Consider the following 18,671-nt stretch of genomic DNA (forward strand, 5'->3'; position numbering starts at 1 on the left):
GATCAGAAGTTCAAGACCATCCTCTACAGAGTTCGAGTCCAGACTGGCCTATGTGAGGACTTTTTCTTTTAAAGTTTTTGTTTGTTTTTGTTAAGAAAATAATGGGAACTGTGGAGTTTGCTGTCTCAGGTCTGCTCTGGCTCAGGTCACTGGCTCAGGGAACTGAAAATGTCCTACTACCAGGAATTTGGTGGCCCTGCTGTGTCCCTAGATATATAAATCTCATTACCTCACCATTGCCCACAGCATTCAGTACTTTGCTGTCTGGGTTTTACCCCTTAGAGCAGAGGGGTGCAGGCTAGTCGATCTGGGCTTGTGTGTGACTATTGTTCACACAATGACAAAACCCCCAAATGATGCAACTCTCAGAATAAGCTGTTTTCCCATGTCAAGCAACATGTGACTATACTCACAAGATGCAAATGAAAATTTAAATAATAAATATTAAGGAAATGAAGTGCAAATAACTTTTTAAAAAAATCAGCCAGAAAGTGGTAACACACTCCTTTAATCCCAGCACTTGAGAGACAGAGGCAGGCGGATCTCTGAATTCAGGGCCAGCCTGGTCTACAGAGCAAATTCCAGGACAGCCAGGGCTACAGAGAAACCCTGTCTCAAAAAACAAACAAACAAAAAAACCCAAATAATAGAAGTAAAAAAATATTGTTTTTCTTGGCTTAGTCCTTCAGGGTTACTAGCCCTGTCCTTTGTTCCAGAAAAGGCCATGTGATCTCCATAGAAGATAATTCTGGGGTCATGGTTCCAGTGGGAACCCAAGGGGTTGTTTACTGGTTGAATCTTCACCAGGCAGCTTGCTGGAGTGAGGCATGCAGGCTGGAGGAGTTTCTATTTCACATGGTCACTACTCTGAAAATCCGACCCATCTGGTTCTTAGCCTCTTTTCTTCCTTAGTATTGCCCCGGGGAAAGCTTGCCTCCAGGACCAAAGGGGCAATGGCTCTCTGGTCACTGGGCTGTATCCCTGGCGGATCATGGTGGGAGCTGGTGAGCTCTCTGAAGCTATATGTAGAGTGAGAAGACAGAAGGTTTGGAGAAAGAGCAAGGAGGTGAACAGCTGGGGAGGCAGATCAAAGAGAAAGCTAGTGGCCTGTGGAGGCAGGCTTTGACCCCACTGTGGCCCAGGGCCAGGTGCCTTCTACGAGTGCCTGGAGGTGCTGACTTGAATGTACTTTTTGAATGGCCTTGGAGTCCCCTTGTCCTCTTGACCCACACCTGTTGGCTCTAGTGGACTTCCCTGAGAAAGGTCAAACCTGTATCAGGTCCTTCATGGTCTTAGCTTTTGAGAAATGGCTCAAGAACCCTTCTCCAAGACAGAGTCTCTAATGCAGGGAGAGTATGGATGTGTGAGCTGGGCAAGCTGAAGGTATCATCACTCCCAACTACATGTTTCTGGGGAATTCCCTTCGCTCCAGCTATTGGGTGTTGATAACAAGCAGGTAGCACAGAGTTCATCTGATGGGGTCTGAACCACAATGTGTGACCCTTGCTGTGCCATTCAGAGCTCTGTCTGGGATACTTTTTGGGCATGACGAGCAGGGCTCCTAACTCTAGGGTTCCAGAGTTGAAAAGATGTGACGTTAGAGCCACTTGTGATCACATAATAAAAAGCTAAAAATACAAGTGGGAATTAAGCACTTAAGGGTGTGTGTGTACACACATACACACATATGTATGGATGGTCAGGCCAAAGCACAAGTGAGCATTCGCCTCATCGTAGTCCATGTGTCTATAAGGAGCCCTGCCTGAAGCAGCCATACATTGCTGAGCCTGCTGCCACACACTCTCCGGATTCCACCCCATGATTGTGATGGACTTGTGTGGACACTGTTTTATGCCAATCCCAGGGAAATGACCGGACCTCTGAGGAGAGTAGTGTCAATTGAACAGAGCAGAACATGGAGGTCCAGCAAGATGACTCAGTGGGTAGGCTGTTTGCCACCAAGCCTAATAACCCGAGTTCCATCTCTGAGTCCTATATAGTGGGAAGAGTGAAGTGTTGTCTGGAAAATTTTCTCAGCTTCCATAGGTGGCCACACTCATGTACACACACAATACATAAACAAACAAATAAATATGATAAAGTTATTTTTAAAAACACAATACGGAGAGCAGGGTGTTAGGAGCTATAGGGTCCCAAGCATGGAAACTAGCTGCCATGTCATTGCTGGGCTTAGCCATGGCCCAGAGAAAGCCCCTCTGACTGATGCTAAGTCTGAGACCCTGGAAGGTAGAAGTGGGTCCTGGGGAAGCCCCTGGTCCCTTTCCTGCCTCTAGGCTCTCTTCCATGATGAGTTACGATGACCACAAATCAACTAAAGCCACATATATGATGACTTGAGGTCTTGTAGGCAGGAGTCTAGGATGGCTCGCTCTACCTATAAGCACACTCAGGCTGTTGGCCAGCTTCTGTCTCCGGGGTAATGGGATCAAAGTCTTCTGCTACTTGTACAGAAGCCAGGCCTTATTCTCAACCCAATTCCTCCTCATGCTTGTCATGGCCTCCTTCCAACAGGACAGGCAAGTTCACTCCCACGGAATGTCCTTTCTACCACAGTTTCTCTTTTGTTTTGTTTGTCTTTTTTTTTTTTTTTTTTTTTTTTGATTTTTCGAGACAGGGTTTCTCTATAGCTTTTTGGTTCCTGTCCTGGAACTAGCTTTTTTAGACCAGGCTGGCCTCGAACTCACAGAGATCCGCCTGCCTCTGCCTCCCAAGTGCTGGGATTAAAGGCGTGCGCCACCACCGCCCGGCTTTGTCTTTTGGTTTTTTGACATAGGGTTTCCGTCTGTAGCCCTAAGGTGTCCTAGAATTTGAGCTGTAGACCAGGCTGTCTTTGAACTCAGAGATTTGCCTGTCTCTGCCTCCTGAGAACTAGGATTAACCTAGTTCTGACACACATTTTAAATTCTGCTCCTTCTGCCTCCTGCTCTTGCTTCTGCTTTGAAGGACCCCTGTGGTTATACTGAGACCTCCCAAATATTCCACATTAATCACATTTAAATGATTAGCCGGGCGGTGGTGGCGCACGCCTTTAATCCCAGAACTTGGGAGGCAGAGGCAGGCGGATCTCTGTGAGTTCGGGACCAGCCTGGTCTACAAGAGCTAGTTCCAGGACAGGCTCCAAAACCACAGAGAAACCCTGTCTCAAAAATCAAAAAAAAAAAAAAACCCAAACACACATTTAAATGATTATTATTGCATGTATATGTGCATGATATGAAGAGGAAGGCATGTGTGCCGTGGCTCAAGTGTAGAGGTCGGGACAACTTGGTGGAGTCAGTTCTACTCCTACCTTTGTGTGGGTCCAGGAATTGAACTCAGTTGCCAGGATGGCACAACAAACCCCTTTACCAGCTGCACTGTCTCACTGGTTCTTAGACTAATCTTTTCAAGGCCAGCAGTTTATACCTACAAAATTTACAGAAACACACTGGGGTGATCAGTCTTGATGGACAACTTGTTGGGATCTAGACTCACCATGAAAACAAATCTCTGGGTCTGTCTGTGAGGGATTTTCTTGACCGGGTTGACTGATGGGAGAAGCTGTACCCTATGTGGGCAGCACCATCCATGGATTGGAGTCCAGGATTGCAGAAAAAGGAGAAACCGGGCTGAACTTTTCCCTGCTTCCTGACCATGACTATATGTGACCAGCTGCTTCATCATTTCTTGCTGCCATGATCTCCCTGCACCAAGGTGGACTGTATCCCTCAAACCTTGAGCCAAAGCAACCCTTTATTGCCTTACTACACACAGCAAGAGAAGAGTAACTAATACATCATCTCAGGGCATCATTATTCAGCTGGTTGCATGCAGCAACAACGGAGATGTTCATCCCCAACTTGCTTGGTCACACACCAGTTGTGTCTGGCTGAACCCGAGATGGGTTGCAAATGACAGGAACTTGTTATGAGAACTAGAAGCTGTCATGGTCTGCTCCATCATCCCTCTAGCTGGAGCCCCACCTTGGTTCTAGCTCATGGCTCAGCCACTGCCCTCCATCAAGATGTGAGTACAGTAGGTCATTCCCTCTCAACCAGAAAGAAAATAAATACAACCCACTATGACCTGCAGGGAGTCTGCTGTGTGCCTGTCTGGCTGTGCACATGAACTTGCTTTGTGTCAGCCTAGGCCTTGGGCTTCTTATTTCCTTGAGAAATAAGCATGAGGACTTAAAGAGGCTAGATGACTCACTTGAGGTCACACACAGTGGCATGGAAAATGGAACCAAGAGAGGGGACAAAGGTCCCATGTCCTTCCCTTCATGAACCCACAGATAGTACCCAAGGACAGCAGTTGGCTCAGCTCTGAGTCATTTTGGCCCCAAAAGTTGGAGACTTAGCTCAGTGTCCTCCGAGCTGGTCAGTTTAAGGGAGATGACTTGTGGCATTAGGTTCCATGTGCTGGGGGCCACCTATGCCCAAACTGCTGTCACCTTTTAATAGATTTCTCGGGGAATGAGTAATTTGTTCCTGATGCTGGCGCTGCACTGGGCAGGAAGTCCCTTCAGGCCTGGAAGGCTGCTGTGAAATCACTCAAAGGCAAGTGCTGGAGGAGGATGGTGGGTCAGTGCTGGCCACTTAGCTCAGCCAAACTGCTCAATTACTGCCTGGCCGGCTTCCTGCCGCAGACATGCCCAGGGCTAGGGCTTTGAATCCTTGCAGGGAGGCCAGTTTCCAGTAAACAACCCAGGGCGGCAGGCAGATTGACAGCAAGGTTCAGCATGAGGACCACTGCCGCTCTGCTCTAGCTGGCGAGTGAACAGCTCTATAGTCCCCAGGGGTCTTCCCAGCCAAGGGCTCAGGGGCTGCCTGAACTGAGAGTGTCAGTCCTGGCTAGATAGTTCCTGCCAAGGCCATTGGGGTTTCTGAGCCCTGGCAGATCATTCTTCCAGAGAGCACGTGAGCTGGGCTGAGTCCTGTTCTCAGCCAGCAGCCTGGAGCAGGGTGTGGAGGAGGGCATAGCCTCCTTCCTTCTCCCTGGGAAGATAGGTCCAGGGCAGCACACAATGTGGGCTGACTGCCACAATTAGGTAAGAGGGCAGGGTATGTCCTCCCAAGAACATATACCAGCGATCTGGGGCTTCTGAATGCCAGGAGATAATTGCCTTTGGAAATTGGCTGGGAGGAGCCTGTAAGTGCTTTCTAGGAAGAGGTGGAAGGTTCTAGATCTCAGCTGAACAATCATCTGCTCAAGCTCATCATGCTGTCTTCATTTACACATTTCCCTCCAGGATCACCTGCACCTCTCCTCAAAAGTTAGAGAAGGACCAGGCAGTTGGTGGCGCACACCTTAATCCCAGCACTCAGGAGACAGAGGCAGAGATCTCTGTGAGTTCAAGGTCTGCCTGGTTTACAAGAGCTAGTTCCAGGACAGCTAGAACTGTCTTGAAAAAAAAAGTTAGGGACGGGAGAAGAAAAATAGAGAACCTGGAACAGACAGACGGTCACTCACACACATGAACATGTTCACACACACGTTCACACACTTGTAATGCTGTTTCTCAACCCCCGTGTGCCACAGTCACAGATGGAACACATAAAACCCCCTTTTCTCTCTCCAACATTGTGTAAGGCAATCATATGCGTTTTCCTTTGAAAATCAGGGCTTGCTTTCAGTTCTTTTCTTTCCTCAGGGAAGCAGCAAAAGAATGCGGCTTCTCTTCGTCCTTGCTCTGTGATTAATTTCTTTCTGTGTTCAGGAAGTCAATGGCAAGATATGGAAGCAGGGGAGGGGCTGCCCAAGCAAGTTGGTGCCTTGGGCCTGCAACACATTCAGGCAACTAGCTCTGTCCTTGAGGACAGCCTTCGTGAGTGCTGTGCGGTCTGCCCCATGTCCTCTTCCATTGCTGCCACGCTTCCTGTCCTCCTTTTCCCAGTCCTGTGGGTCCTGAGGTGGGTGCTTATTTCTGTGGTTCACATGGCAGGAAGCACCTAGTGACTATTACACTCTGCTGCTGGGTGTGGTTCCCTGAGACAGGAGGCAAAGAGTTCACACTTGTGGGCTCCCATGGATTAAGTCTGGGATAACCGAAGACAAAACAGCAACAATGACCGTCCGAGAATGGACAACAGGACCTGAAGAGATGGTTCAGGAGGTGAGAATGCTGGACAACAGGGCCTGAAGAGATGGTTCAGGGGTGAGAATGCTGGACAACAGGGCCTGAAGAGATGGTTCAGGGGGTGAGAATGCTGGACAACAGGGCCTGAAGAGCTGGTTCAGGGGGTGAGAATGCTGGACAACAGGGCCTGAAGAGATGGTTCAGGGGTGAGAATGCTGGACAACAGGGCCTGAAGAGATGGTTCAGGGGGTGAGAATGCTGGACAACAGGGCCTGAAGAGCTGGTTCAGGGGGTGAGAATGCTGGACAACAGGGCCTGAAGAGATGGTTCAGGGGTGAGAATGCTGGACAACAGGGCCTGAAGAGCTGGTTCAGGGGTGAGAATGCTGGACAACAGGGCCTGAAGAGATGGTTCAGGGGTGAGAATGCTGCCACACGAGCACAAGGGCTTCATCTTATCATCCACGTATATGGGGAACCACGTATGTCTGTAACCCCAGTACTGCAAGGAGAACAGGACAATCACCAGGCGCCCCAGCCACCAGCCTCGCTCCAGGTTCAGTGAGAGCCCCTATTTCAAAGGGCTAAGATAGGGAGCTCTAGGGGAAGAACATAATGTCTCCCTGGCCTCTGTATGCACACACACAGGCTTCGCCCGACCCACAAGACATATATATATATATATATATATATATATATATATATATATATATATATATATATACAGCATGTGTGCACACACACACGCACACACTACAGAAATGGATGATAACATACTCAGTAAGGAAAGAAATGATGGGGTCTCTTATGAATTGCAAGGTAGCAGGGCTATGTGTTTGATGAGGCATTCTGGGAAGGGTTGGAAAGCTTCAAAATAAAAATGCAGGAGGAAGTAACAAATGTTTACAGCATCTGAAAAGAAGTATAGAAGGCTGAAAGGAGGAAAGAAATAAGAGTGAGCTGAAGTTTCTCCAGTGAGGAACCTCACCTGGTGACACAGGACACTCAGCACTCAAGGGACAGCCACACTTGTCCACCCACACATATTACAGTGTCTCATTTCTCCTGTTGCTAAAAATGCAAATTTTAATGGTCTCAGATACTCCATTGTAAATTATTTAACTATTCTCCCATTGTTTGGTAGTAAAATCATTTCTGGAGCTTCATTATAATATTGCTGTCAATAATCCTTTTTATGTTGTTGTTTGAGACAGGGTTTCTCTGTATAACAGCTCTGTCTTGGAACTCACTTTGTAGACCAGGCTGGCCTTGAATTTCCAGAGATCTACCTGCCTCTGCCTCCTGAGTGCTGGGATTAAAAGCCATATCCAGTTTTGAACCTTGGCATGGGCACCTAGCTCTGCAGCCTGGCCACGCCTAAGTGTCCACTTGCCCCCACCCTAGAACACACTTTAGTGTTCGCTATCCCCAGGCTCAGCAGTTGCACAGTTCTGTGCACAAGTCTGCTGGAGCCACCTCCTCTCTACAGCCCCAGCTCTCCAGTGCTGGGCTCACCTGCAGTGGTACTCCCCTTGAGCACTTGTTGAGACTTTCTTCCCTGAGTGGAGTTGAGCTCTGTCTCCCTGGGGGCTTCATGAACTTCTGCAGTCCTGATCAGAACCCTCTGATACTTTTGCTTCCTTCTTTATTTTGTGTCTGCTTCTCTTGAAGGCAGAACCCTGTTTCTGCACCCAGCAAAGTACGCGACACAGGGTTGAAGTCTGATGAAGGAGTAGCTGAATAGAGAAATGAGTGAAGAACCAGGAGAAGGTAATGGGTATTACCTGGGAGTGGGGACACTGTCTGGGCAGGCCCTGCAAAACTGATGAAGAAACCAGGGCCTTGGGATATGGCTCAGGTGGTAGAGTGCTTGTCTAGCATCTACAAAGTTATGAGCACCGCATAAACCAGGTTGTCTTAGCGTTCTACTGATCTGGAGAGACACCATTGTAATGGTAAAAATAAAGCGCTGCAGGTCCCTGAGTGGCAGCAATGGGCAGCAAGCCATGAGGGGCAGTGGGTCCCAGGCAGGGAGTCTCACGGCAGGTGAGAGACCAAGGCGGATTAGCTGGTCCCTTGAGGACCTGCAGCAGATGAGAGACAGAGATGGACAGGCACGCCATGCAGAGAATGTGAGTATTTATTTAATGGGTTATGGACAGGAAAGGGAAAGGGGGGAAGGGGGAAGAAGGAAGAGCTGAGAGAGGCAGAGAGGAACAGGGTGGGGGGAGTAGGCGGGGCTCTTTTCTTAAAGGGACAGGACAGACCATTACAACCATGACCAAGGCAACTCTTATAAAAGGAAACAGGTTTCCTTCAGAGGTTTAGTTCATTATCATCATGGCAGTGAGCATGGAGGGAACACAACAGCATTCAGGCAGGCGTGGAGCTGGAGAAGTAGCTGAGAATTCGGGCAGGAGGAAGAGAGAGACATGAGGCCTGGCTTCTGCCTTTGAAACCTCAGTCTACCCTTAGTGCCACTTCCCCCAAGAAGGCCACCCCACCTAAACTTTCTCAAGCAGTGGCACACCCTGATGACTGAGCATCCAAATATATAAAGCTAGGGGGCCATTCTTATTCAAACCACCACACAGGCATAGTGGCTGACATTTGTAAATTCACTATTTGAGAGATAGAGACAAAGAATCAGAAGTTCAAGGTCATCCCTGGCTAAGCAGCAAGTTTGAGGGCAGCCTAGGCTACACGAGAACCTGTCTCACAAACAAACAAATGGGAAAATGGCCTCAGGACACCTTGTCTTTGGGTGGTGCTCTACTTAAATGCCACGTGTTGCATCTCTGGTTAAATACCTTTCATGGCTCCCCAGTGCTCTCAGGAGAGGACCAAGCTTCTTCCTGCATTCCAGGGCCCTGTATGGCTGGAGTCTGCCCTGACCAATTCTCACTGTGTGAGTACAGGCTAGTCCCTGGTCCTTCTAAGCTCCTGACTTAAAAGGTTCACCTATTTTTCTCTGTCTCGTGGTTAGTGAGAGAGAATCTGTCATGTTGGAAGTGGGAGAAGGAGAGAGAGAGAGAGAGAGAGAGAGAGAGAGAGAGAGAGAGAGAGAGAGAGAGGAGGGAGGGAGGGAGGAATGGGGATGTAACTTGGGAGGTACTTAACATAGCCTCTGTCATATTGAAAGATTTCAATAAACAGACATCAACCAGAATGACTCAGTCAGGTTGGGAAGTTGGGAAGTCCTCCCATCCTACAGAAGGGGGCTATCCTGATAATTCATTGTCGCCCTTGCTAGGGCTGAACTAGAAGCAGGAAGAGGGTCTCCACTTCTGCTCACTGTCAGCCAGGGCTGGCAAACACAGGGCCCAGCTAGCCTAGTCTGTGCTCATAGTATAATGCATATAGTTCTGTGGGTCTCAGGTGGAGGGAATCCACACTTGGAATCACTGTCTTGTCTCTAACTGCACCCCTCCCACTGGAGCTGGGCTTCTGTGGGCCATGCAGGGCAGCTTGGCACCTGGGTGCTGGGCCAAGGGCCCTGGAGCTTGGAACAGCTGCGCTAATTCATGCAAAGGAAAGCACACAGGTTGCCCTGTCTATTTATAGCTTATTTATGAAGGAAGAAAAACAAGGGCCCAGTTGCCATGGTAACCAGGAGCATCATGGACCACTCTCCCTGTAATGGGAAGATGGCCAAGTCAGCTCTTCTGGGGAGCCCTCTACTGTGTATATCATGATGGAGGCTGGGGTGGGTCTTCTGTACCCGTCTCACAATGGGTTCCCAGGCAGTCTGTAGACTGGGTAGGGTGGGGGCTACTGCTCTCTTGGTGCTTGTAAAATCCAGGGGCATGTTGGGGTCATGCATATTTGAGTTTCCTGCGTGGAAGGTGCTGCCTGCTTTCCAAGTCTTCTCGTTACCTGCTGTTGTTTTAGTGCCTGCCTGCTGCCTTAGGTGCATACGGAAGCCCTCCAGCTGGGCTCCCACGTTTCCCTTAGACCACTTAGCACAGAGAACTGGACATACAGTCCATACAGCAATGCCCCTCAAGGTTATGATCTTGCACAAAGCTTGGCATCAAAGAGGAGCTTAATGAAACCTAAATGAATGAATGAGTGAATGAATGCTTAACAGGTGCACTCGTGCACTGAGGGAGACTGCAATGTTTTATCATTTTGTAGACGAAAAAGTGAAACTACAAAGAGACCTGCCTGAGATCCCATGGCTGATAGGCAGCTGAGTGAGGGTAGGCGCTGGGGAGGAGGAAACCTCAGTGGATCCAGGAGCCAGGCTGCAGCTGAGCTGCAGTTGTCAGGGCTGACGGTGAAGGTGCTGACTCTTGACTCTGCATTCATCAACAGCACAGGCTTGAACTAAGATCTCACACTCCATGCCTCATCTGTATAGTTGAATAAAAAAGATCCTGGCTTCCTAGAGACTGTCAACCCTTGAAGGTAGACATTGTGCCTGTCTCCAGGTTGTCTGTTTTCCCAGTGTCTGTCTGGTGCACTCTGGTGCCTGAGATGATCCTGAGATCTTGTCTATAGCACAGAGCCCAGGACCTCAAGTCTCACAGTTGTTGGTTGTTACTGTTTGGGAACTGAGACACAGAGAACCTATTGATTTCCCGGAGGTCACACAGCCTCATGGGGCAGAAGTGGTACCTTCAATGATCAGTTAGGCTTGACAGCCAAGGAGTAAGCGGAGCAGTGACCAGAATGAGGCTGGGCACCCTGCACTGGGCTGCAGTTCCAGGGAACAGCAACGAAGTTAAACAAGACCGAGCTCTTAGTGCCGAGCCTAGCGCTTCACTGGTTTTATCCAGAAATACAGCATCTGATGCCTGGTCTGCCTGGAACTGTCTCTCATTGCTGGCCTCTGGCTCAGTCACTGTCTACTCCCAGGCTTCCTGAAGGCCGTCAGTCGCCCTCTGCTGGGCTCTGCAGACCATCTTCGGAGGCAACGACACCTCCTCTGGTCAGTCTGGCTGGAAAATGTCAGTGGCTCTATAGCTCCCCCCAGACTCCACAGAAGGACAGAAACATCTTTGCATTTCCATGCCTCCCTCTGCTGCAGGCTTTGGCCAACTCCCAAAAGCCGCATCTAGAGTCTGGTCTTGTCGTTTCTCACCTATTCCTCTTGCTTATCTCATGAGCTTACAGCCCCAGGCTTCTAAAGCAGCCCACTCCGCTTACACTCCCACACCAGAGGGACTTGCTCTGGGAATCTTCTCGTCTTTGGCTTGTAAACTTGTGATGTGCCTAGCTTCGCTAGGCAGCCATAACAAAATACTCCAAGTTGGATGGCATAGGCAACAGAAACATATTGTCTCTCAGTTCAGGAGTTTGGAAATACAAGCAGCATGACTTTCTTTTAAGGTTTTGCGAGAGAGTCTGGCCTAGCCTCTTGCCTGTTTTCTGGTGGGTGGCCTTTGTTTTCCCCAGCTGTGAAAACACCTGTGGTTGTCAACAAACTTCTTTTTATAAAGACTCAAACTAGTCTGTATTAGGACCTAATCTCCTAGTTTATTTTTAGCATGGGGGGATAAAACTTCAAAAATAGAATTTATTTTCTTTGTTTCAAGAGATTCAGAGATGCAATCAAAGAGAATTTAATCTTTATTTTTTGCTTGTTCATTTTTTTTTTGTTTTTGTTTTTTGAGACAGGGTTTCTCTGTAGCTTTGGAGCCTGTTTTGGAACTCCCTTTGTAGACCAGGCTGGCCTTGAACTCACAGAGGTCCGCCTGCCTCTGCCTCCCGAGTGCTGGGATTAAAGGCGTGCGCCACCACCGCCCGGCTCATTTATTTTTTTCAAGACAGGGTTTCTCTGTGTAGCTCTGGCTGTCCTGGAACTCACTTCTTAGACAAGGCTGGCCTTGAACTGAGAGATCCTCCTGCCTCTGCCTCCTTAGTGCTGGGACTAAAGGCATGGACCACCATGTCCAGGGAGAATTTAATATTTAGTGACCATTCGTTAAATAGATACTGTGACTCTGGTTCTCAACACTTGGTATTCCATTTATTCACCCATCCATCTACAGCTAGAGCCATGCCAAGCCCAGAGGTGCTTAATGTATAATTGCAAATGAATTAATTTCACAGTTGTGGAGACTGTCATTTATTGTCTAAGTAAATTTTAAAAACTTTCCTGACTTCCACAAGCCTTAATTTCCAACAGGAGAAGCCTGTGATAAAATGACATAACACTACATTTTTAATGCTGTATGACACCATAAAGTCCGTGCCCTTCTCCAGTGCTCACAAGTACTGATTCACTTTGTTTCTCTGATTTGCTTATTGAATGATACTTCATAAAAATGGAGCTGTACGCGGCTGGGAAGATGGCCCAGTGGTTGAAGAACTTGCTATGAAAGCATGAAGATTGGCGTTTGAATCTGCAGGATTCGTGTAAATGCTGGCATGCCAGTGCTCAAAGGGAAGAAAGAGGGCTCTTTGGAGTAAGATGGCTAACCATCTGTGTTAGTGAGCTCTGGGTTCAACCTAGACCATGCTTTAATGAACGAGGTGGAGAGTAACAGTGGAGAGCACATGCACCAATGCACCCAGACATGCCAACGTGCTTGCCACCACCAGCATGCACATGTATACTACACGTGGGTGGAACTATACAATATGTGGTTTTTTTTTTTCAGGCCTGGCTTCGCGATTTTATTAAATTGTTTTCAGGGTTCATCTGTGATTTAGTAGGTATCATGTTTTCTTCCCTTTTATAGCTGAATACTATTCCACTGTGTAGATATGCATTTTGTTTATTTATTCATCGATTGATGGGTGTCTGAAACTTGCTGCTGTGCACGTTTGGGTGAAAGTTTTTGTGAACTTAGGTTTTCAGTTCTTCTGGGTGTGTATCCAGGACAAACTTTGGTTCAAGTTCCAATTCATTTTCCGGAGCTGCTGTATTTTACACTCTCACCTGTCACATATGAGACTTTCCACACTTGTGATTTTGCCTAATTCCAGCCATTTTCGTAGGTCCAAAGCAGTATGTCATTGGGAATTTTGGGTTGCATTTCCCTGATGACTCATGCACGGACCGTCTTTTCGTGTGTCTGACTTTCTGAGGAAGTGAACGCTCCTCTGGGCCTCGGACCTGGGAGTCAAGTCCCTGGACTCCGATTAACGGTAGAAAATGATCGGAGCGTTAGGAGACTTGGTAATTGGGGGGATTTTATCTGACTTAATAAACCGCATCCCTTCGGCTGTCGTCAGTTTCTCCTCCCCAGAACTGGAGGCGATGTACTTGAAACGCCGCCGAGCCTCTCTAGAGACGGAGAACCCAGAACTCTGTGGCCGCAGCGCCAGGGCGAAGTTTGCCCCGCCCTTCCATCCCGTTCGCCCGCGGCGCCGGAAGTGTTCTGTTCTTCTTGTTCGCTCCGCCCTCGGCCCGGAAACACTTTCTTGGGAAGATGGCGGCAGTGTCGGTGTTTCAGGCACCAGTCGGAGGGTTTTCTTTTGATAATTGCCGCAGGTGTGTCCATGCCACGGGCAGCGATCGAGGCGTGGGTGGGAGCTCGGTGCCCCGGGTCGGAGCTGAGCCGTGGCCTGGGCCGGGGACGGGAGGCGACGTGGGGATGGCGCCCGCGGCCGTGTGACTCAGGGAATCGGCGCTCCAGCGCGGACGGCTTCCGAGGCCCGCGCGGCGCTCTCCGTGTGCCAGTCTTAAGGACGTGGTCCTTCCCGGGGGCTTTAGGCGGGTCGCAGCCCCGATCTGTGACTCTGCGGATAGTGCGGATGGTGGGAGGCTCCAGTGAACAGATTGGGACGAGAGCAGACCGAGTTCCCTCCTGGGCACACTCGGGCCAGCACGGCGCAATTGCGGTCTTGTCCTCCAACACTTGATTTCTGCGCTTTCCCTCAGGAATGCCGTCTTGGAAGCTGATTTTGCAAAGAAGGGGTTCAAGCTTCCAAAAGCCCGAAAAACTGGCACTACCATCGCGGGGGTGGTCTATAAGGTAAGCCGAAACAGACCAGACCCATGTTAGCAGCTAGGCCACTTGGACTCCTCAGTTTTCAGCTAGATCTGGTAGTGCAACTATCAGGGTACGTCACGAAAGGGCTTTCATTAGAAATTGCTTTTGTCTGTAGGCTTTACGTGTTTAATAGTTTCGATTCTTTACTCATTTTGAAGTTTTTGACATGACGGCAATTGCTTTTTCTTAAAGGAAAACGGGTAGGAAGCAGGATGATGTAATGGGAAAAAGTAAAATTTGGGATCAGATGGATTTGTCTAGATGTTTTAAGGCATTGATGCTGCTTCCAGTCTTGGGCAGTTCAGCCCCTCTCCCCCGCTTTGAGACAGGATCTTGTTATGTAACCCCGACTGTTCCTGGAACCTCCCATGCATATCAGACTGCTTTAAACTCGGAGGTTCACCTGCTTCTGCTTCCCAAATGCAGGGATTAAGGGATTAAAAATAGGTAACCATATGTCCTCAGCTTTCTTCACGGAGTTAAACCTCATTCGTTAAATGGAGATAAATCCAGAATTTAACTGTAAAGATCATAAAGACTAGTGATTAATGCTGTTACAGGTGAAGAGATCTCACATTCGGGAGACACAGGCAGGCGATTCTCTGTGAGTTTGAGGTCAGCCTGGTGTACAGTGTAAATTTGAGGACAGCAAGAGCTACACAGAGAGACTCTGTCTTGAAAAACCAAAAAGTAAAAAAGAAAGAAATCTAATAGAGGTGACTGTTTACTTAATTTTGTCAGGTATGTGTGAGTGTGCATATGCCAGGGAACGAGCGTTGAGGTCAGAGAACAGCTTGGTGGAGCCCATTCTCAGCTTCATGTGGTTCTTGGGGTGGAGGTCAACTTGCCACGCTTACAGTGTTTTTTCTTTTTTTAATAGGATGGCATAGTTCTTGGAGCAGACACAAGAGCAACTGAAGGGATGGTTGTTGCTGACAAAAACTGTTCAAAAATTCACTTCATATCTCCTAATATTTAGTAAGTATTGATGAATTTGAATTACTCTGAAATTTTCTAATATGTCAGGACTAAAAATCGACCATTACCGCCATCCTCCCTGCAACCTGCTTGTGGTTCAGGCTGTGTTTCTGGACTGGGATTGTGTTGGTTGTAGTGCTCAGCTAGCATGTGCAGAACTCTTGGTTCTGTCCGCAGCACTGCAGAAAGTGCATTTTAGCCCTGGGGAGGTAGAAGCAGGAGGATCAGGTTAAGGTCATCTTTGCTACTAGGGAGTTTGAGGCCAGATAACTAAGACTCTGTCAAACAAGTAGCTCAAAGCATTTCCGCACACTGGTCACTGGTACTCCTCATGGTCAGGTCCTTCTGTTGCTTCAGTTTGATTTAGTTGGTAGAAGGTTCTGCCTGCCAGGTGCCTCTCAAATCTATTCCTATTTTTCCCTCTGCTGAGACCTTTATTTCGGTTCTTTTTTCTCATCTGGACAAGTGCAGTTATTTAATTGGGATGTCTGCCTCTGGTTTTCATACTAATGTTCACAGGTTCCATGATACGTTTGTAAAACACAGAGTTAGAGCTCACACAAGGGATCTAACACCCTTTTTTTGGGCTTCTGAGAATACCCACAAACAGTTGTGTGCAGACTTTCACACAGACGTATGCACATACCATCATCAGTAAGATTTTAAAAAATAAGATAAAAACACCCTTTTGTCCTTTCTGCTTTTAGACTGTTGCTGTCCTTCCAAAACCCAGCTCATAAAAACCATTCCTTAACAATTAGAATTCATTGCTCTCGGGGCTGATGAGGTGGCTCAGCAGGTAATGAAAGTTGCCATCAAGCCTGACCATCCGAATTGGATCCTCTGAATCCACATAGTGGAAGGACAGAACCAAATTCTGAGAGATGTACTTTGACCTCTACATACTTAAATGGCACAAGTCTCTCCTCTTTTCCCTCCCTCCCTTCCCCCCTTCTCACAAACACACACTCTCTCTCTCTCTCTCTCTCTCTCTCTCTCTCTCTTTCTCTTTAAAGAAGAACACAAAAGAATTGCTCTGCCCTCCAGCTTTCCATGGCCTGTTGTACCTATGTTATTTTATGGCTTTATAAATTTTCTCTTCCTTTCCTCTTTTACTTAGTTCTGAATAAATTGAAGCTGTCCAGTGTCGATATTGAATTGTAAAATTTTCATACACTGTCTTGCTCTTTTGTACAATTTGGATGCATTTGTAGTAGGACTAAAATGTGCACTCTGTTTGAAGCAGAGAAAGGAATGATTTGAAATGTCCCATTGCACCATAGAGAATATATTTGCATGCAATTAGGGTATGTGTTCTCAGTTTCATGTTTAAGATTGGTTAGACAGAGAAATTGCATTGCAGACTACTCAGAGCGACTCTCATGTACCTAAACATTGTAGAGTTAATCAAGATGCTCTATTTCTTTCTCCTTTTTGGATGTGGGGTGGGGGTTAAGACTGGGTTTCTCTGTGTGTATTCCTGGCTGTCCCAGAACTTGTTCTGTAGACCAGACTGGGCTTGAACTCAAAGAGATCCACTTGCCTTAGCTTTCCAAGTGCTGGGATTAAAGGTATGTACCCCACCACTTAGGGAAGCTCTATTTCTAATTTAGCCTTCTGATAATTAAATGCCAACTAAATGTCTATGGTATTTTTCAGTTGCTGTGGTGCTGGGACAGCTGCAGACACAGATATGACAACCCAGCTTATTTCTTCCAACTTGGAGCTTCACTCTCTCACCACCGGCCGCCTCCCGAGAGTTGTGACTGCCAATCGGATGTTGAAGCAGATGCTTTTCAGGTAGAGCTTCAGGGCGTACATCTCTGTAATAGCAGTCTTTTTTTTTTTTTTTTTTTTTAAATCTTAGATTTTTAGCATAAGAAAGCCTGGGCATGAGGGGTGAAGTATTTAGAAGAGCACATTTTGTTCCAGAAATCAATTAGCCATTTCTAATTTTGTTTATTTTCTTGTTTTTTAGAGTCAGGGTTTCACCTAGGTTTCCTGGAATTCATTGTGTAGACCAGGTTATTTTTGAACTCACAGAGATCCTCCTGCTTCTGCTTCCCTAGTGCTGGGATTAAAGGTGTTCGCACCACTGCCTGGCTGCCATTTTTAATTTTAAAGCATTTGGTAATTAAATGGATTGTGTGGTCTGATGTATCTTACAGTTTTGATTTGCCCCAAATTGTGGCCAGTAATTTCTTGAAACAGAAATATTACTGGATAAGACAACTTTGGCTCACAGTCAAACAGTACTTTGAGTTTGTCTTGTAAATCCTACCCATTTCCCTAGCACTTAAACACAAATGTTTTTTCTTTTTTTTTTTAGCAGCAAAGTAACAGTAGAGTGAGAGGTGACTTATGAGTGGGATGAGTGGGTGAAGTGGGTAAAATAATACTGATTTCACCAGTCTGTCTCTCTTGGTCTTGCAGACCCTTGCTGAAATGCTCTGTGCACTGTCTCATATTTTCTTTATCTCTGAGTTAAGGGGTATTGCTGTGTCCCATTTATAAATAAACATGTTGAGGCTTAATAGGTATAGTAATTCACCTGATCTGAACTTCTTTCTTTGCTAATTCTCACACAGAGTTCTTAGGAGTTTTGTTTCTTTTCCCCTTGTGTTTGTATAGGTTTTGATAGTTTTAAAATATTTTTTTATTCCTTCCTTCCTTCCTTCCTTCCTTCCTTCCTTCCTTCCTTCCTTCCTTCCTTCCTTTTTCCCTTCCTCGTTCGTTCTTTTCAAGACAGGGTTTCTCTGTGTATCTCTCTCTGACTGTCCTAGACCTCTCTCTGTAGACCGGGCAGGCCTTTAATTCACAGAGATCTGCCAGCCTCTGCCTCCCTGAGTTTTAAAGTCTTAAGTTGGTTTTCTCATTTACTCTGCATAAATGGGAAGCAGTATTTGTCTAGTTTACTTTTCCATTGCTGTGATAAACACCCTACCAAAAACCATTTGGGAAAGAAAGGGTTTAATTCATCTTACAGGTTATATCTTACAGGGAAAGAAACCAAGGCAAGAACTCTCAAGTCAGGAACACTGCTTGCTGGCTTGCTCCTTCTGACCTGCTTAGCTAGATTTTATATATATATATATATATATATATATATATATATATATATATATATATATATAGTTCACAACCACGTGCCTAGGAACAATACTGCCTGTAGTGGGCTGGTCCCTCCTACATAATTAGTAATTAGTAATCAAGAAAAATGCTCTTAGGCCGATCTGATGGAGGCAGTTTTTCAGTTGAGGTCCCTTCTTCCTAGGTGTGTTAAGTTGACCACCAAGACCAGCCCTCACAGGTCTATTACAGTGAAAATAGTACCTGTTTTCCTGGGCCTGCCTTAGTTTTAGGACATCCATTCTTTTTACTTTACTTATCGATTGACCGATTCATTTATTCATTCGTTCATTCATTCATTTATTCTCTGTTTATTTAATTCATTTTACATTCCAACTATGGTTCTCCATCCCAGAGGGTAAGAAGGTCTCCCATGGGGAGTTAACAAAGTCTGACACATTAAGTCAAGGCAGGACCAAGCCCCTCCCCACTGCATCAAGACTGAGGGAGGCATCCCATTGTTGTAATAGGAGTGGCGGGCTACGTTCCTGGCACCCGGCCGCCTGCACGGCCAGCTTTGTACCCGAAATAATTACACGG

General features: G+C 47.0%; 1 protein-coding gene across 1 annotated transcript in view; it reads left to right on the forward strand.

The window, feature by feature from the left end:
* The first annotated feature begins 13,431 nt into the window (after positions 1 to 13,431).
* Psmb7 (proteasome 20S subunit beta 7) overlaps positions 13,432 to 18,671 on the forward strand; it is a 60,538-nt gene continuing 55,298 nt past the window's right edge. The window contains exons 1-4 of the mRNA XM_057754854.1: positions 13,432 to 13,522; positions 13,913 to 14,006; positions 14,905 to 15,002; positions 16,662 to 16,802. Coding sequence (XP_057610837.1) covers positions 13,461 to 13,522; positions 13,913 to 14,006; positions 14,905 to 15,002; positions 16,662 to 16,802 — 395 coding nt within the window. The 5' untranslated portion in view covers positions 13,432 to 13,460. The remainder of the gene's footprint in view (positions 13,523 to 13,912; positions 14,007 to 14,904; positions 15,003 to 16,661; positions 16,803 to 18,671) is intronic.

This window comes from Chionomys nivalis, chromosome 22 (genome assembly GCF_950005125.1).
Source record: "Chionomys nivalis chromosome 22, mChiNiv1.1, whole genome shotgun sequence".
NCBI classification, from domain to species: Eukaryota; Metazoa; Chordata; class Mammalia; order Rodentia; family Cricetidae; genus Chionomys; species Chionomys nivalis.